The sequence below is a fragment of the Brassica napus genome, chromosome A7, assembly GCF_020379485.1.
Source record: "Brassica napus cultivar Da-Ae chromosome A7, Da-Ae, whole genome shotgun sequence".
Taxonomy (NCBI): domain Eukaryota; kingdom Viridiplantae; phylum Streptophyta; class Magnoliopsida; order Brassicales; family Brassicaceae; genus Brassica; species Brassica napus.
The window spans coordinates 25,497,675-25,517,201 of record NC_063440.1 but is presented as its reverse complement, the minus strand read 5'-3'; the positions used below and the strand labels follow the sequence as shown (position 1 = coordinate 25,517,201).

Sequence of the window (19,527 nt, the reverse complement as noted above, 5' to 3'; positions counted from 1 at the left end):
AATTGTGGGTAATGAGTCATGATATTTTTCTTATATAGCTCAGTTAACTTTTTCTTAAATTGTGTGTCTATATTATCAGTTGCGTCTGATTGGCAAATTCATTAGCTTGAGCATATAATTAAAAATTGAAAGAAAAAATATTTAAACCTGTTAACATAATTTATTATTACTCTATTACAAACTATAAAAAATCGTTATATCAACTAATTTACAACGAATAATCTTACCATTATATAAAGATTCACGCTAAACAGTTTTTCTGACAGCTGAACATTAATCTAAATAGATGATAACAAACCATATTCTGTAAGATTTGAACCTCAGATTTAATGTAAAATATTTAGTGAACTCTTAGTCAACTGGACCAATAAGACATCTACAAATTATTAGAACTTGTTATTGAAATATTAACGTTTATAGGGGTGTATGTAACTCTTTACCAAAACATTAACTAAAAAAAGGTGTGTAAACCTCTCTTCTTTTGTAATGCTCTTCCATCTTTTTGTCCACAAATGTAACTCATTTTTCTTTTTTGAAACAAACGTAACTCTTTTGTACCCACTAATATATAAAGTATTGAAAAATAAATATAACAAACGTCGACAAAAGTTACGGTTAGAATATAAATGAGGCATGAAGAGAAGGAAAAGAACGTATGATGCGTAAAGAGAACACATGGCCAAAACTACTGAATTAACTCTTTGATGTGTCAACAATGCATGTGGGTTCCAAAACTCATCAAACGTTTGTTTGATCGCGCTTTCAAAGTGTTCGGTTTAATTAGTTGTAGGTACTGGCCGAATAATACATGAAAAAATGAGTTTGAATTTCGGAAGAAACTCTCTTTGTATAAGAAAACGTATTCATCCGTAAGTAGTTGAATGTTACGTATCGGTATGCCATAAGATATATACACTGCTTACGATATAATATGTGGTTGATGTACACTTGACCTCTTTACCAAAAAGAAAGTAAATAGTGTTAAGAGAAATTTAAGGCAATCATGAAATAGTTTGAATCAAAAAGATATGTATAACTACATTTTTATTTTGTTACAAATTATAAGGATCATTAATCGACGATTTTAAATTGAATAATTCTATAATATTTTGAGGATTCATACATGATACACAAAATTATTTCACAGTTCTACTTACATAAAAATCCCATGTATTGTTATTTTGATAAATCTACATAAATAATACTAAATTGTATTTTGTGATTCGAACTCTAAATTTTTAACCACATTAGTGAAAAATTAATCAAATCAGTAAACTAAAATAGTTATATATAAATACAGTATACAAATCAAATTTTACTGATAATTCATAAGATTAGAAAAAAAAACTTTTATTTCAAACAACCAAATCTAACCTCTAATTAAAAAGGTGAGAATGGATTAAAAATGTACTTACTTATGAGAAACGCAACCCTCTTTTTCTTGATAATAAAATGTAAACTTTTATCACTTAATTTTATTTTGGTTTGCACAATTAATGGAAGACTGAACTTGCTCGAGTTTTCCGTTTAGATTATTGGGTACTACAAAACTAAAAAGGGTGGTGCGCAATTGGATCATTAAAGATTAGTATATTAATCATGATTAAAGAAGATTAGTATATTAAATAGGTGCGATCATCCGGAGAGGCCATGAAGAAAGTGGGTTAAATAGTAGGATTAAGACATTACGTGGGGGTTGAGAGGTCTATCAGGATGTAGAAACCTTTGTATATTTTTGTATATTTGATGTACATAACGTTCTTTCTTAGCTCCTACCTAGCTATTTTCTAGAATGTGAATATATAATTCTTCTCTTGTAACCTAGGTTCATATTCTCATTAGCTTTTCCGAGCTATATATCAAATATACACCCCAAAATTCATAAATGTTGTCTTCTGTGATATATTGGTATAAATAGTTATCCCTACAGAAAGAAAAGTTGGCGTGTTCACTAAACGAAGTTATATATGTATTATACTCTTTTGTGAAGAAGAACAATTCCGCTATGTTGCGCATTTTCTGCTTGATTAAAATTATCAATGGACTAGGGTCATGATTACGAGTAGCACCATAATCATAACTAGCCTCAATTAGGTTAATCGCATATAACACGTCTTTCGTGTTAAAACTAGAAAACACGTCTTTCGTCTGATACCATGACACACATATAATGTTTTCTCACACATGAAATCTCCATACTAACTCGCACTTACTATTTGGCTCCACCTAGGAAAACAACTTGTTATTGTTCATGAACTTGCCTTAAGTATTGATTATTTGTGCTGATGGCGTTGGCCGAAATTATATGATACAGAATTTCAATTTTTTTGTTATTGTAATTTAATCATGAGGATGAAAATGTTAGGACATAAAACACTTGTGATTACGTCTAGTATTATCGTCTATGTGTAATCATCCACAAACTTTTCTTGATTAAGATATATTTTTGAGGAGGAATATTCGTAATTTAAAGCACCTTTTTCATGTGTTTTTCTCGTATCTGATGATAAATTACGTAAGATTTTGTTATACGTTTACATATATCATCGACAGTTATATGAGAATCAAAATGTTATCTCTATGGCATATTCTACATTCTATGTAATTGCATTGGTATCTCTATAGTTTCCAATATATATACTTTTATTATAAAAATAAAGTATTAGTTAAGACTATCAAAGTGTAAGAAAAATTACTGAGATCAGGAAAAAAGACAAGTAACTAAATGGGGGAATAGTTATAGTGTAATAAGTCGTTCAAAAAAAAAAAAGTTATAGTGTAATATTATATATGGCCTGGTCGTCGAAGCACTAGCTAGAAGTACCCATGCCAATCAGAATTCATACAAACTGTATGAGCAAGTCAGATTTGAAATCCAACTAATGTATAATGAAGTCCAAATAAGTCATGGCTATGTGTATCCGAGTGTTATTAACCAAACGTAAAACATCACATTATGTTGCAAAGTGACATAAGAAAGAAGATTATCTGGTCCGCTTTGCATTAACCTGATGAAAGAAGCATAAAATCGAGGAAGACCGAAAACACTATCACTAGTGGAATAACTAGTAATGACACGACATAAATGCGATATATACTACTAAACCAATTACCAAATCATCATCCAACCCATTTTCATTTTGTCTTCTTTACATTAATAAAAAATTACGAATACGTATCTGATCAATTATTAGTGGATGACGAGTTGTGGGAACATTGCAAATGCTTCTTTAAAGTTAGGCATTCTATATCTATAAATAAATGAACACCATCTCTTCTCTTGGTTCACAATCTCTTAACTTATAATACTATAAACAAAATTTATAAATCTAGTTTAAGAAAACTTAAAAAGCGTTTGACAACTGTAATCCAGATTCCAAAGATTAAAGGTGTCGACGCCATTTCATCCGTTGAATTCAACTTAAGCAGCACAATTGAATTTTTATCGACCAAAAAATGAGAGATCTCATATCCTCAGATATACAAACTTATAAAATACATAAAACCATTGAATCATCAAAACTACTGCCACCAAAACTCACAGAGAGGAAAGCGTAAAAAGACTACCGAGAAAACAAAAGCGTACTCTTATCCATGATTTTTTATTCTTCAGTTTTGTAAAGCATTTTCTCTTTATTTTTAGTTTAGATTTTCCTCTTCCTCTCATTCATCGCAGATTTGTCAACTGTTCATTAATGTTCTTAAGTATAATTTGATTTCTTAAACTCATCATAACAAATCTGAGTAGTCATTTAAAACTTAATTGATAGAGACCTGTAGCAAAGATGAATATGTTTATATAAGATATTCATTGTTATGTTCGAATCCAGAATTTTTTTTTAGTGGGTGCACAATGATTAATATTAACGAACATAGTGTTAAAAATTCAGAAACGTGGAGCATCGAACCCACATCCCTTGAAAGTTGTAGGTGAAACATAGCCATATAAGCCATTTCGAACAAATATATACATTGTAAAATTTTAAATTTCTAAATAATTAGGGATGCATGTGCACACTTACCTCTCAAGGTAGCTTCACCCCTGTTTTTTTATACAAGAATGAATATTGTTAAAAGAAAAAAAAAAGAATATGTTTTTAGAAAAGAATGAGTTTTGTATCTTTTTATATTAGTATTGTTAATGGAACCTATCGTACAACTTTTTATATGAGGTTTAAAAATAAATTTATAAGACAAACTTGTGATAAAGTCACAAACACATCAACGTTTGCTTCATAGTATATTATTGTTTTAACTTTTCAAATAGTAAATAATAAATTTATTTTAAACACAAATTTATCTTAAACATAAACTAGATTTTGAACCGCGCTTTAAAAATGCGGGATATTATACGTTGTGAAAATTTTAAAAATGTCTATGTTAATTTGTCATGAATGTGAGAGAATAAAGTGATGAAGTAATATGTTTGTACTAAGAATGACAAAAAAAAGAAGTAATATGTTCGTACTAAGAATATCATATCTTTGAATATATATATATATATATATTTATATATATATGTATATGTAAAGTTACAATATTCATATAATTCTGTTATATTTCTATATATTAAGGTTTTCTAATTTCGAAGGATGTCAAATTTTTTTTTTGAACGCTATTATTAATAAAAATATCAATGGGGTTTACTTCATTATGTTGAATAGTATAGTTTATATGGGTACTCTAAAGTATAACATGAAAAACCATATGGTTTTTCTAAGTTTGACATCAAATAAATTTGTCTACATAGATAATGTATAAAACATGAAGTTGTATTGTTGTAACTTAATGTCACAAAGTATTAAATGCAAACAATATTGATCTAAATTAATATCAAAATTCTTAAAAGGGAAGTAAATCAGTATAGCTTTATGAATATCTCGTAATTGCTTTGAATATTAATTTGTTAGACATAATTAAAGGAATGGCACAAGTATAATAATTAGCAAAAACCAAGGGGATAATGTACTTCAATTTTAATAGTATAGATAATTATAATATTATAATTATTATTTTCTGATTTATATTATATTTATTAAAATAATAATTTGGATAAAAAAATTCTTTAAATATCTAACAAAGTGTAATTTTCAAAAAAAAAAAAGAGAAAGTGTAAATATCAAATTGTGAACTATTAATAGAGTAATTTTCAAATTATCCCTTAATTTTAAGGTAACTGATTGTTATGCTTACACCAAAAAACTAATTGTTATATATTTAGTTTTATGTTTGTAATTTTGAATATGGAATCTGCAAACTATAACATATCCCACGTAATCTCATATCACTGGTAAATGGTAATCGTATTCAACGTACTCGGTGCTCAACCTCCAAATCCCGTTTTCTGTTGAGTTTGATGAAAACAAATTGAAACTTGAATGCATTCCAGTGAGTAATGGAATTAACATTATATCTTTATCAGAACATGCATATCTTCTAAACAATGTCGGGTACTCCATAGTTAGATTATAATTGTAATGTATAAACCTCTCTCAACTTTTTCTCATACAAAAATAAACTTCTTTTTAACTCCATTTACATAGTATATGACATATGTAGTTCCATTCACATCGTCTTGAAGTTAGAAACTGCTGAAATAAGATTGTCTGAGAAACTCGAGATATTGCCAGATTAATCAAAAAAGACTGTTGAAATAGTTTGCATTTGCAGAGATAGATACTTCAACTTATAAGAGACTTCATCTTTGACATTTGGTCATTAGTACTATTTTGCTAGGTTCTGGTTTGGTATATTATGTCAAGATGTGTCTGGAATGAAATGTGGAAGATTAGACATTGTGAAAGTCTTGAATGTTATCAAAGTATGTAATGTTTGAAAACAGTGATGGAATCGAAATCTCATTCTCAAAAGTCTTGGAAGAGTAGTTCAGAAAAAGGAAGGATTAAGTCTTTTTTTTTTTTTTTTTTGTGACAAGGAAGGATTAAGTCTTATTTCACGGAGAAACTATAATGTTCGGCCGGTCCGATATGAAATACGTTTATTATTTTTAAAATTTGGTAAAAGATGTCAAATTGGGCTTTTAAGGGTTTTAGGCCCAAAGTTCGACTAAACTGTGTTCGAGTCAAGTGATTTGTTTGTTTGGTCGGGGTTTGTGACTGCAACTTGTCATCTCAGACGGATCCAGGTGGAGATGTCGCCCTTCTTGCCAGGTCTCTCTCGCCCTTGTTGAAGTTTAACATAAGCAAAGAAAAAAACTGATGACCCCAAGAAACGAACAAATGGGCCTAAGGAATTGAGCTTATTAGCACAAGCGAGATTATTGACTAGATTACTTTAGTCGGTAGTCACATCACTAAAGAAAACCATATTCGTCGCATCACACGGTCCAACACATATATAATCATGAACACTACCTGTACACAATCTCACTATAGTACACAGATTATAAAATCAATGGATAAATAGCGTTCATAGTTTAGTACTTTAGTGTGATGAGGAAACGACAAAGTGTTTGACACGTGACTTTATCTAAAACTAACCACTTTACTGAGCCAAAAATAAAAAAGGAACCACTTTCCCCACGTGTAAATATAATTCAAATCATTGATACACTAAATGGTTTTTTTTTTCCGTAACAACAAAACACAAACATGAACAAAAAGATGAAATGCTACGAGCAAAGAGCTAATCATGCTATGAGTCCATGGAGACATCCAAAATTTTAAACTAATCAACTTTTTACGATTACTTTCATGTCCAACACTAGACAGCTGCTTATACCAAAAAATGAGTCCATCTAGTATAACTTGCAAACTACAATTAAAACTATTAGAAGTATGTATAAATACTTTTTTAAAAATACGTATTTTGTAAAAGAAAATAAAGGGAAAATATGAAAAAGGAAGGACCAAAACGCGAGAGACTGACGCAGTTTTGGAAAACACGCGTCCAACAGAAAGTCCAGCGCTCCGACACCAGTACACCACACACAAGTGACACAACCTCGAGTGTTCAGTGTTCAGTGTTCAGATACTACTCTCCGCTTGTTTTTTCACCGGACACTCTCACATTCTCCTCTTTTATTTATTTGTTTTCGTTAAAACAAAAATATAGTTTCATTCTCGATTTATATAGTAGTCGTTCTGCTAAATTTAGTTAAACACTTAAACAGCCAACATCGTATTAAAGAATATCTCACTAAAATTCTCAAAATACATTAGAATAAATATATCAACTATTTGTTATTTTGAATATGTCAAATTAAGAGAATTCTACATCAAAATATCTTGAGTAAAATATTTTAAAAATATTATAATTAAAATCCGTTACTTATAAAATTAACAGAGATATTATATTATAAAATCCGGTGGTATTATATTATAAAATCCGTTACTTATAAAATTATATAAAATTTAGTCTATATTTTGAATTTTCTTATACCCGTACAGGGTGCGGACCGGTCACCTAGTAAATATTATAGTAACTACACATTAGCACTTAGCTTAAGATACTCATGTCTAGAATTTTACGTTAGAAGTGTTCTAAGTTTCTGAAACTACACAAAATATAAAACTAATAGGCTCGAAAATAATTAAATAAAATATTATCTATATGAGGTTACAAAAAAAGTTACGTAAATACGGTTACTATTTTCATTTTGCAAATGTATTGCCTTCAGATATAATCTATATTATTAAAACTGAAGTACACTTTAGTAATGTTTGGAAACATGAATAGTACTATAACTGAAAATTGTTTGGAAACGAAGATAGCAGTACTACATTAATTGTATTTCTATATTTCACTCATATTAATTATATTGTCTTAACAATATTTTACATCATTAATTATATTACCATAATAATAATAGTGTGGATTTTATTTAGTAGTTAATCAATATTAGTTTTGTGTCAATTATAAAATCAAAAAAGTAAAATAACTGAGTTTTGCATAAGGTTAAGCGTTTGTTTTAATTTGTTTTACTATAACATTTTTTTTTCAATCAGTGGAAAATTACGTAGCCAAAAACATAATTCAAAAACATGTTTAGTGAATAAAATCATAACTTAAATCAAAATAATAAAAATGAATTACATTCATTGTCACTTAATTTTTCACTCAATATAATTGCTTACTAAATAAAAAAATCTCTTTCAGTTTCACTTAATTTAGCAAAACACATAAAAAATATCATTTATATTAGTTTATAAAATCAGTTAGGCATGAACACTAAATATCCACTTAGGTACGAGTCGTTCCTTTCGGGTATCGTTTTATTTTGTTTTAAAATTACTCACTCCTTGAATATTATAAATTTATGTGTAGGTTTTGAGTTGATTTTTTTTGAGTCTGGATGAGTTTGGTTCTGATGTATATGACCCTAAAATATCTAAATAACCAATGTATTTGAAACGAGTTTGGATATTTGTACCAAAAATAACCATATTATCTGATTCGATCCGGATCTTTTGAATACAATTAGTTATATCACGACATATCTAAAATATAAAACACTAATTATGAAAAACAAATATTAATGTATAAAAATATAAGTATAGTTTTATTTTAGTAATTTCATTAATTATATTACTTTAACAATATATCACATCATTAATTATATTTACCGTAAAAGTAATAATGTAGATTTTTATTTATTAGTTAATCAATATTAACTTTGTGCAATTATAAAAAAAATAAAAATGTAAGATAACCGAGTTTTGCATATGGTTAATAGTTTGGTTTAATATGTTTTACTAAAACTTTCTTTTGTCTTAGTTCCAATTGGTGAAAAATTACATAGCAAAACACATAATTCAAAGGCATAGTTTATATGAACAAGATAATAATTTAAATCAAAATAATTAAAAAGTATTACATTTATTATCACTTAATGTTTCACTTCATATAACTATTTTATTAAATAAAAAATTCTTTCTATTTTTCTTATTTTTGCCAAATATATAGAAAGAGTTTTCTTTTTAATCTATTTGCAAAATCAGTTAAGTATGGACATTCGGATACTCATTGAGGTACAAGTTGTTTCTTTCGGGATTAATTTTTTTGGATTTTTAAATTAGGCGCCACTTGGATATTATAAATTTATGTATGATGCTTGAGTTGGATCCTCTCGGGTCTGAATGATTTTGATTTTGATGTGTAGAAATATAAAAATATTTAATTAACCAATGTATCTGAAAAGAGTGTATATTTGTACCAAAAATAATCTTATTACCCGATTCAATCCAAATATTTTGAATACAATTAGTTATACGACGACACATCTTAAATATATAACACTAATGATAAAATAACAAATAATTTATAAAACCGTAAAAATTAACACGCGCACGGGCGTGCGGGTCAATCTCTAGTTTATTATTATGTAACAGAACGCGGTTTCAAAAATCAAATTAAACTCATTTTTTGTTGCTTCTCCAAATAAACTGAGTTTTAATCTGGATAAAAATGTCAAAATCTCATTTATTCTAAATGGAGACAATCTTGAAGTTATGACTTTATCTGGTTACAAATTAACGGTGAAAATTCTATGATGGAGTTTTAGGTGTGGATGTTTATTACTACAAATATCCAATTCATATGCTATTCTTGATGTTCATACAAAAACTTTCGTATTGTCATTAAGCGGATGCTTCTGAAAATAGTTAGAATCTTAAAGATTGTCCACCTAAAAGTAAACTAACATGTACCATTAAAGAAATAGTCAATGTCACTTTCATATTTTCTGATGTAGAATTTCAACATAATTCTACTAGATGTTGCCTTCTCCCTTTCATTTTGAATCAAGATTCATTTCAGAGTCAACAGTAAACTTTATTCGAGTTATTTGTGGACAACTTAACCTCTAATAGACTAATGGCACACCAAAAAACACGGTTTAAATTATATAGAAGAGACTAGTTGATCTAATTAGTTATTTTCGTTTTTATCAGACATGAGATTTTCGAGTTAAAAATTGATTCCGGAGATGTTTATAGTATAAATAACTTATACGTATTGTACATCACTGACACATGATTAGTGAAATATATTTCAACAATAAAAGTATGTAATTTTCAGTTTGCGACATGTTTCTGAAGACATAAAATACTCGTTTAGTATTTTGATTATTTATAGGGTTGTTGAAAATTACAAACTAAAAATACAAACTCATAGACCGAGGTTAGATGATGGAATGTAATGTTCAGATTTGTTTGGTATATTTTTTTGGTTATTCACTAAGTAAAATTTAATCGATTTTCTTCCACTATTGACTATACTATTTACTAGAGCTCCAGACACTCTATACAAAATCTCACTAATATTAGTATCTATATCTACCTAAAATAGTCTCTACCACAATTAATCAACATATGTTGAAAAATACAAAGATCAACTCGTTGCGCTTTTTAATTGGTGTCTTTACAGTTTCTAAAGAAGAGCATTGATATCTCATGAAACCTTGTACAAAATAAACCATTGATATTTTAAGTCAAGGATTAAAACTTACGAGAAAATTAAAAAAGAAATCTTATTAAGTGGCTTTTCTAGAAGGCTTTATCACTCACCACATAAATACAAAAGAGTAAATTGTAATGTCTAACGTCCTCGTTATCTCCATAATATACAATCAATCCATATTTAGTTAATCTATCTTCTAAAAGAAACATATACTAGATTATAGAAGCAGAATGTAATAATATATTCGATTGCAAACAAAATGAAAATAAAAACAATTTACTTTTTTTTTTTCATTTGCAACTTGACTTGGATTTTGGTGTTGTAATGACGTAATAATGTCTCCATTCTCAAAAACTTTTTTTCTATAAATATACAACAAATTTATGTATAAGTAATATGCAATCCTCTTTTTTTTATTCTTTCTAGATACCGATTGTTTTAATTAATTAAAAAAAGATACTAGATCAAACAAAAGTCTTCAGTTTCATACTTGGGGGGAAATTAAATAGCTAATAAATAAAAAGGGATCAGAGTGAGTGAAAGAGAGAGAAGAAGCGTTTCGTCCTCTTCTTGGTTTTCCTTCTTCCATTAATACAAATCAATCCTACTCACAAAGCTTCATTCATCTCTCACTTCAGTTTCTCTGTCTCCATTGAGAGTAACAAAACTCTATTTAAAAAAAAACCCTCACTTTTCTGATTCTCATTTAATCTCTCAAATCGGAAGTTTAAAGAATCCTTCTCGTTCTTTGGTGGGTTTTGTTTTCTTAAGAGAAGTTTCTGGGGAATAATCAGAGAATTGGGATATACAGTGTTTAAAAGAAAAAGAGTTTAGGTTGGGAATTGCTATATAGCTTTACCATATTGGGACTAATGAGAGACGACTGAGAAGTTTTCAAACTTTTGTGTGGACTGATTATGCATAAAGATCTGATCTCAGCAAGAGATTGAGCCAAGAAGAAGAAAAGGAGCAGAGATAATGTGGTGGTGGTCTTCTTCATCAAAAGGCCGTTCAAATCTGGAGAGGTTTCTCTTAGGAGTCACTCCTAAGCCTCCTTCATTCTCTCTTCCTCAGGTAAAAAAAAACGATTTTAAATGTCTTTGATAATCAGAGTTTCATAAACGTCTTAACTTTGAATCAATGGTGACAACCTAGAACTTGTAATGTTTTTTTTTAAAATGATTTGGTGTGAATTTTCAGATGAAATTTGACAACAAGGACAGACAAATAATTGCATGATCCATCACGGAAAAAAAAATTTAATATGAGAAATCTAAAGGTCACATCATTTTCATGGATTGTATACTACCACGTGGAAACGTGCTACAGAATTGCTTTAGAATATTATTTTATATTCATTTTAATCAAAAAGCGCAAGTGTACTTAGATTTGGTTTGAATCTGCTTGATTCTCTAAGTATATATACTTTGGATCCGTCTCATTCTGTGCGTCTGTGATTAGGAATCAAGAGCTTTACTGTTCACATACATGTCAATGTTAAGACCATGTTGGTCTTCATGTGGTTGCTGAATTGCTTGAACGGTTGTGTGAGTGATTTTACTGTTTGTGGCAGCAGCAGGGGAAGGAGGAGACGGAATACTTCAGGCTCGGTGATCTTTGGGATTGTTACGATGAACTGAGCGCATATGGTTTTGAATCACAAGTTGATCTAAACAATGGTGAAACCGTTATGCAGTATTATGTCCCGTATCTGTCTGCCATCCAAATCCACACTAACAAACCCGCTTTGATGTCCAGGTTAATTTACCCCATTTTGATTCTTAAAATATTTTATTAACAATCTTGTCTTTGTGGTTTGGTAATTGAAGTTTTTAGGACATGTCTCTAGTTGTTTGACGCTCTATGGTCTTGGTTTTGGGTGTTGAAGGAGCTTGAATGAGGTTGTTCTTGAGTCTGAGAGTAGTGAGTGTTGGAGTGATAGTGAGAGCGAGAAGTTGTTGTCAAGATCCATGAGCAATGATTCTAGCAAAACATGGGATGCTGTCTCTGAAGATTCGGTGTTTGATCCAGATGGTACAGTATTGTTGCGAGATAGACTTGGTTACCTTGACTTTAAATACATCGAAAGAGATCCTCCTTACAAGCGAGTTCCCTTAACCGACAAGGTTTGATATCTTAGTGACCATATTATTTTCCTTTTAACTTAATGAACTATTGTCTTGAAGCAAAGACAATGTAATTGTTTCTTCTTCAGATAAACGAGCTGGCTGAGAAATATCCGGGACTGATGACCTTAAGGAGTGTCGATATGTCTCCTGCTAGTTGGATGGCTGTTGCGTGGTAAGTAATGAGTCTTTAGTTAATACAATCCTTCATGTTTGGCTTGATGTGTGATGGTTTGATGAACTAGGTACCCGATATATCACATCCCAAGCTGCAAGAACGAGAAGGACTTGACGACAGGCTTTTTAACTTATCATACTTTGTCTTCTTCGTTTCAAGGTACATATGATCGATCATTGCTCATTAACGTAAGGAACAAACACCATTTCTTGTTTATTTTATTAACGGCTTCTAGAATTGCATGCAGATAATGTGGTGGAAGGAGATTCTAGTAACAACAAAGTAATGGAAGAAACTGATTGTTGTGTTGTAAACAAGAGAATCCCATTGCCTCCGTTTGGTTTAGCTGCTTACAAAATGCAAGGAGATCTTTGGGGCAAGACAGGGTTTGACCAGGACCGGTTGGTTTACCTTCAAAGCGCTGCAGATTCATGGCTGAAACAGCTGAATGTTGACCACCATGACTATAACTTCTTCATAAACTCCAACTTTTAAAGATCAGTTTAAGGGGGTCCTCTTAACGTTGGCCCTTTCTTCCAAACACTAAAAAAAACATAACCCTGAAGTGTTCTTTGTTGTTGTCTGGCTCGTTGTGTTGCTTTAGGTAGCAACGGCCATTGCAGAGTTTTTTTTTCTCATGTTGCAAGCCATGGATGTTACTAAGAAGAGAACAGAGTTTTTTTTCTTGCATGAGTGAGGGACCATGTAAATGAAGTTGGCTACTCTTTTACTTCTCTTCTGTCTCTTTTTTTACTAAATGGATCTGTGAACTCTGTTTTGTACTTTTCTGTCTGAAAATATGAAAATCTGTGCCTTTCTTGTATGTCGGTAAAGAGCATATGGACTGCAATGGTGCAATGCAAAAATGATTAAGAATATCTTAAGACTATACAATAAAAATATATAACAAAACATAAGTTGAAAATTCGTCTAATATTTCAGATGAGAACATTTTTTTTGTCAGATTTGATGTCTTTTGTTTGTTTTCTATTTTTTTTTCCTATGTACTCGCTTTTTCTCTGTTTTTTCCAACGATTGCTTTTTCTCTTTACCATGTTTGTTTGCATTATTTTGGATACTTTTTCTACTTTCTTTCAGTTATCAATTAAAACTTGACTGGAGAGTTGATATGTTCTGACATAATCTGACTCATTCCTCAACGAATAAAGACTTAGGTGAGACTTGGAACTTCAAAGGATTAGGTTGAATTGAAACAGTCAAAACTTTCTAGTTCAACAACATTGTTAAGGGGTCAATGTTCTAAAAGAAGCTGTTTGGTTATGCAATAGTGACCGTACGTAATGGGTGTTATCTCTTGTATTGTTTAAAGAATCGTTTTTTTTTTTTAATTTGTATTGTCTGTTCATTCTTTAGGGATTCTGAATCTCTGATAATATAGTAGTTATCTCTTGTAAAATATGGATGTAGAGCATATATTTTTTTGACAGCAACATGTTTTATTATGAAAAAAATGAAAAAAACAGGTTTGCTCCAACAAGCATATATGGTACCAACAAAATGGTTAATTTGATCGTTTTACTTTAAATCGGTTTCATATTCGCTGTTATTCATTTACAAGTAACTTGCAAATACGTATGTTTTTAATTATTACAGGCAGTTCAGTAGTGTAACACTTACAACCATAATCCACGGACAGGGCTAACTCGCACTTTAGCATATTCATCCATCAGAATTAAACCAATGGAATCTTTAAACGATCGGCCTGTAGTTCATTGACAATGAACAGTTGATTTAGTTGTGTATGAAACTACGAGTGTTGAAATGAATTCTACATAGTGTTTGATCTACCATTTTAAATTCAAACCAAAACATCTAATCCATTAAACATTGGCATTGGATTTTAGTGAAATCTCTATGTTGTAGAACTTTTTCGTGTACATACTATAGGTAACAATCTAAAAGCAATTATCCTAATCCAACCAAACTTAAAAAATGATATTAAATATGAAAAGTTGAAAACCAATCCTCCTAATTTGTATAAGGAAACTAAAGTGTGAAAACATACAAAAGTCAGAAATTGATTTGAATTCAGTAAACGAATATTCCCATTCCTAAAACAATCATAGAGATTATCTTACGCGTGACAAAATCTCCAATTTCTAAAACAATTGAAGATTATATTGTAGGTAACAGATCTTTTGGGGGGGGGAGTAAAAATAGGTAACAAAATCAAAAAAAATTATCCAATCAAAACTAAATAAATGAGATTAAAAAACAAGAAGATTAATCCTCCTAATTTTTGTATGAAATAAATCAGAAATGATTTGAATTACGTAAACGAATATTCCCATTTCACAATAATACATGTACATAATTTATCAAAATTAAAATTATTATTATTTTCTCAAGAAATATTTTTCATTTTGAGCACCCCACTATAGTTCCTCTGCTTCATCACCACCGAGAAACTGACATAAAAGTAGAGAGAAGACATCGTGACGCGTCTTCTTCTCCTCTTTGATTCCCTTCTCTCTCAACTAACTCTCCTCCGCTTTTCTCTCCTCACTTAAACTTCAAAAGCAACAGACTTTGTAAAACTTCCCCGAGATGGTTTCGTTCGCTGGCTTCGCCTTCGTCACTGGATTCTTGCTGGGCCTCCTCGCCGTCGTTGCCGCGGAAGTTGCTGCGTTCTTGTACCTCGTCAAGCGGTTGAATCGGAAGCAGGAATCGAGTTCAGATCCAACGTCGAAGGGCTCTGATCCTCCTCCTCTCGAGCCCATTGATTTCAATCTCAACAAACAGGTAAAAGTTTCCACCTTTCTTGCAGATGATTAAGAAATGAGCTTCCTTTGGGTGAGATTCTCATTCAGTTCTTGATCAATGTGATGAAAGCTGTTTACTTTATGATCAGGGAGTGATTTGGGTTTTGGAGTTGGACGAGAGTTTAAAGGAGAAGTTACCAAAAGAGACAAAGAAGAGGAACGATCACTTGGAGGTGCATCCCGTTAGGAAGTTTGCTAGAATCAAAGACCATAAGCTCATCTTAACAGATACAGATAGCAACAAGACTGTTATCACTTTGAAAGGTTGCTCCGTTGAGGCTGTTTCAGGGTCTCAACTCCCCACAAGAAAATGGTATTTTACAATCTTACTCACATTTCTTCTCTTAAAGTTAATATAATAACCCTTTTGTTTCGTGTGTCATCAGGGCTAAGAGGTTCCCTATCCAAGTGGAGAGCAAGACTTCAAACTTATACAAAGGGAACCGTGTGTTTTACATCTACCTCGAGACTTCTTGGGAGAAGGAGTCTTGGTGTAAAGCTCTTCGTCTTGCTGCTTCCAATGATCACGAAAGGTTTATCTGGTCGACTAAACTGAAAGACGAGTTCCGGAGCTATATGGCTTCACTCAACGCTGCGTATCCTTCTTTCATGAAACCATCAGCTGGTTTTAGCTTTGAGTCATTGGACAAGGGAGTTAAGATCGATGCCCCTTCCTCAAAGGTTCGTTTGTTCTGGAAGAAGTTCTCTAAAAAGTGCTCAACCAAAGTGACAGCTTCAACACGTCCTTACCAAGACTCACATTCCAACGGTAGCTCAGGAAAGAGCAATCCAGCTAGAAAGTTTAAAGATACCATCCCTGAGGAAACCGATGTGGGAGCTTTCTCACGTTCTTGGAGTCATGCTTCGGACGTAGACTCGGAAGAGAAATTTTTCGCTGATGAAGGAACCTTGGCGTGGAACTTGCTGGTCTCTCGGCTGTTCTTCGATGTCAAAGAGAACGCAGGGCTGAAGAATGCAGTGCACGAACGAATCCAGCGGGTGTTGTCCAACATGAGGATTCCTAGCTACATAGGTGATTTGATCTGCTGTGATGTAAAGATTGGGAGTCTCCCTCCTTATATACACGGTACAAGGATTCTTCCGATGGAGATGAATGGCGTGTGGGCGTTCGAGCTAGATGTTGAATACACTGGTGGTGCTGGACTTGAAGTTCAGACTCGAGTTGATGCTCGAGAGGAAGATCTGCAAATAGCTGAAGGAAAGCTGCAACCAAATTCTTCAGGGGATGTTCCACCAGAGTTCCTTGAAGGTCTTGCAGATTTTGAGAAGCAGTTGAGTGTCCCCGGAGGAACTGGTGATGGACAAGATGTGAAAGTTGGTTAGTACAGTGGATTCATATAATCATTTTGATTAGAAGCATTTAATACTAAAGTGATTTATTTCTTTGCAGATGAACCAAAAGGATCAAAAGGTACAAAGGCAGGACCGAACAATGGATCTAAGTGGAAGTCTATTCTTAAGAACATCGCTGAGCAAGTCTCTCAGGTTAATCTTTGTTTCTGATCTCAAATCATGGTGTGATTAATAGACTCAGCTCTTGTAGTATCTTAGACTCTCTCTCTCTCTCTCTGTTTGTGAACTGTAGGTTCCAATAACTTTGTCAATAGGAGTCTCTTCGCTACGAGGGACACTGCGTGTACACATGAAGCCGCCTCCATCTGATCAACTATGGTTTGGCTTCACAAGCATGCCAGAGATTGAGTTCGACCTTGTCTCATCTGTTGGCGAACACAAAATCACAAACAGCCATGTTGCTATGTTTTTGATCAACCGTTTTAAGGTAAAAAACACTTTGCTCCATCTTCTTTTGTTTCTAAAGGGAATATGAAATAATACAAAATCTCATTGTGCAGAACGGTATACGAGAGGTCATGGTGCTCCCCAACTGCGAAAGCGTAACCATTCCAGGGATGATAGCTGAAAAGGATGATTGGGTCCAACGCAGTGTTGCGCCATTCATGTGGCTGAATCAAGACTCAACTAGTGATCACGACAGCTTCGAAGCTAAAGGTGAGAAGCCAACGAATGGTGAACAGACGAAGAAAGCTACCAACGTTCCGCAGAAACCAAGAGTTGAGGAAGAACCTGTGGCTGCACCACCACCAGCTAGTAGCTCAGCAGGTCTTATAGTAGAGAGTGACAAATCCTTGGAGGAACTCAAGACTCCCCTTCTGGAAAGCAATGAGAAGCTGGAGACAGTAGCACGAGGAGGCAACGACGGGGAGATTGTCCCGGTTAGTGTCCAGCCACCGCCATCGAGGTATATCGTGCCAAATGAAGAGGTTGATTCGAGCTTCAAGGGAAAGAAAATGGGAACAAGGGAGAGGATGTTTGATTTTAGGAAGAAAGTTGGGGAGAAGTTTGAAGAGAAGAAGCGTCACATGGAGGAAAGAAGTAGACAGATTGTTGAGAAGATGAGAGGACCTTGAAGAAGCTTTTCTTTTTTTATCTTTTTTCAGGTTTCAGAAACAAGGAAAGTCAATATAGAATAGATTAGTACATTGTTATTACTTGTATCCGGTATATGTTTGGTGAAAATATCAAAAGAACTCATCGCTGCGGTATCTCTCTTTATTCTTATTAATACAAACAAACAAAGAGTAGCATCAAAACAGAGACTCTAATGCAAAGTGATTCCATACACACAAAGAGAGATTGAACAAAGACCGAGTGGAAAGGCTCCATCTAGAAATCTTCAGGGGCTAAGGGCTGGTGTGTGTGGTGAGCAGGTGGCTCGGTGGGGATGACCATGAACTCGTATATAAAGGCGGCTAAAGCACCACCGATGAATGGTCCGACCCAGTAGATCCAATGGTCGTCCCATCTCCATCCAACCAATGCTGGACCAAAGGCTCTAGCTGGATTCATAGAGGCACCAGAGAACGGTCCACCCATCAAGATGTTTGCACCAACTATGAGTCCGACTGCAAGAGGTCCTATAATCCCAAGGCTTCCACGTTTTGGATCAATCAAAGTGGAGTAGACGACGTAGACTAGGCCAAATGTTAAAATGATCTCCAACACGAGTCCATTATGTGCCTTAACACCTGATGCTAAACTGAAGCCAACTGGTCTCTGCATGTACATAGACTATGTTTATAACATTGCAACACAAAAATACTAGCTCACAGATGTATACCAATATGAGTAATATTATTGATTAGGCGTTTTCATCTAGAGGATATCTACGACTAGACCGATTTTTAGAACACTGATAATACATTATGATGTTATTTAGTGGTACCATGCCGTTTGTGGAGAGCCTCAACAATAGACAAGCGAGGATGGCTCCAAGAAGCTGAGCTATCCAGTAGTAGATGGCACGGATCGCAGAGATTCTGCCTCCAATAAGAGCACCAAAAGTGACAGCCGGGTTAACGTGTCCACCAGAGACATTGATGGCTGCAGAAACAGCAGCGAACAGAGCAAACGCATGAGCTAACGCTACTAGTACCAGTCCTCCTGGTGTGTTTGTTCCAACATGAGCCGCATGGTCCCAATACAACTTATCTGAGATAGAAAAAAACACACAACTCATAAGCTATATCACATATGAAAAGACTTTAAGCTGCATAATTATCTTCGGAACGGTACCGAGAGAGAGGATGGAGCCTTCAGCTGCAAAGACAAAGACAAAAGTGGAGAGGAACTCAGCTAACGTGGCTCTAATGGAGTCAGGGTGTGTAGCCTCGTCGGCTCTACCGAAACCATACGTTCTTACAGTTGATGCTGCCATTATAATCACAACACTCTAAATTAACAAGGATCTGTGAAGAAAAGATAATTTGAGGTGAGAAGAGAGAGAGAGAGAGAGTTTAAAAGAAGCCAAAAAGAAGGACAGATGTGAGACTTGAGTGTCTTGAGATGGACACGTAGCTTTTAAATTGCATGCATTTTACTTAACCATGTCTTGCTCGTGTTTGTATATATCATTAATTTTCATCTGCCTCCTTTTTTTTTTGGTAAAATGTTAAAATATTATACCAATTTTCAAATTTGA

The 19,527-nt window shown here is 32.9% G+C and overlaps 3 protein-coding genes across 5 annotated transcripts; 2 read left to right on the top strand and 1 right to left on the bottom strand.

Annotated features, from left to right (window-relative positions):
* Nucleotides 1-10,820: 10,820 nt before the first annotated feature.
* Nucleotides 10,821-13,546, top strand: BNAA07G30660D. 3 transcript variants are annotated; one of them, XM_013794151.3, is made up of 6 exons: nucleotides 10,821-11,493; nucleotides 11,996-12,177; nucleotides 12,308-12,545; nucleotides 12,635-12,720; nucleotides 12,791-12,882; nucleotides 12,971-13,546. In XM_013794151.3, the coding sequence occupies exons 1-6, from the start codon at nucleotides 11,398-11,400 to the stop codon at nucleotides 13,216-13,218; spliced, it is 942 nt and encodes a 313-aa protein (XP_013649605.1). In that variant the 5' UTR covers nucleotides 10,821-11,397; the 3' UTR covers nucleotides 13,219-13,546. The 3 variants fall into 3 exon arrangements, with proteins under 3 accessions (XP_013649605.1, XP_013649606.1, XP_013649604.1); XM_013794152.3 differs by having other exon boundaries at nucleotides 10,900-11,493; nucleotides 11,999-12,177; XM_013794150.3 differs by having other exon boundaries at nucleotides 10,900-11,493; nucleotides 11,993-12,177.
* A 1,570-nt stretch (nucleotides 13,547-15,116) lies between these two features.
* LOC106354253 (testis-expressed protein 2) lies at nucleotides 15,117-18,091 on the top strand. The gene is made up of 6 exons (XM_013794148.3): nucleotides 15,117-15,486; nucleotides 15,596-15,819; nucleotides 15,893-16,845; nucleotides 16,918-17,012; nucleotides 17,113-17,307; nucleotides 17,381-18,091. Exons 1-6 carry the CDS (start codon nucleotides 15,292-15,294, stop codon nucleotides 17,954-17,956), a joined length of 2,238 nt encoding a protein of 745 aa, XP_013649602.1. The 5' UTR covers nucleotides 15,117-15,291; the 3' UTR covers nucleotides 17,957-18,091.
* Nucleotides 18,081-19,419, bottom strand: LOC106354254 (aquaporin TIP3-1). The gene is made up of 3 exons (XM_013794149.3): nucleotides 19,122-19,419; nucleotides 18,772-19,037; nucleotides 18,081-18,602 (listed from the first exon to the last, which is right to left on the bottom strand). The coding sequence occupies exons 1-3, from the start codon at nucleotides 19,261-19,263 to the stop codon at nucleotides 18,213-18,215; spliced, it is 798 nt and encodes a 265-aa protein (XP_013649603.1). The 5' UTR covers nucleotides 19,264-19,419; the 3' UTR covers nucleotides 18,081-18,212.
* Nucleotides 19,420-19,527: the final 108 nt, after the last annotated feature.

Coding starts and splice junctions, on each gene's coding strand:
- BNAA07G30660D (XM_013794150.3), top strand. CDS start 11,398: ATGTGGTGGTGGTCTTCTTCATCAAAAGGCCGTTCAAATCTGGAGAGG. Junction 11,494..11,992: donor CTTCATTCTCTCTTCCTCAG/GTAAAAAAAAAC, acceptor TGTTTGTGGCAG/CAGCAGGGGAAGGAGGAGAC. Junction 12,178..12,307: donor AAACCCGCTTTGATGTCCAG/GTTAATTTACCC, acceptor TGGGTGTTGAAG/GAGCTTGAATGAGGTTGTTC.
- LOC106354253 (XM_013794148.3), top strand. CDS start 15,292: ATGGTTTCGTTCGCTGGCTTCGCCTTCGTCACTGGATTCTTGCTGGGC. Junction 15,820..15,892: donor CAACTCCCCACAAGAAAATG/GTATTTTACAAT, acceptor GTGTGTCATCAG/GGCTAAGAGGTTCCCTATCC. Junction 16,846..16,917: donor TGGACAAGATGTGAAAGTTG/GTTAGTACAGTG, acceptor ATTTCTTTGCAG/ATGAACCAAAAGGATCAAAA.
- LOC106354254 (XM_013794149.3), bottom strand. CDS start 19,263: ATGGCAGCATCAACTGTAAGAACGTATGGTTTCGGTAGAGCCGACGAG. Junction 19,038..19,121: donor AGGCTCCATCCTCTCTCTCG/GTACCGTTCCGA, acceptor TTTCTATCTCAG/ATAAGTTGTATTGGGACCAT. Junction 18,603..18,771: donor GGCTCTCCACAAACGGCATG/GTACCACTAAAT, acceptor ATGTACATGCAG/AGACCAGTTGGCTTCAGTTT.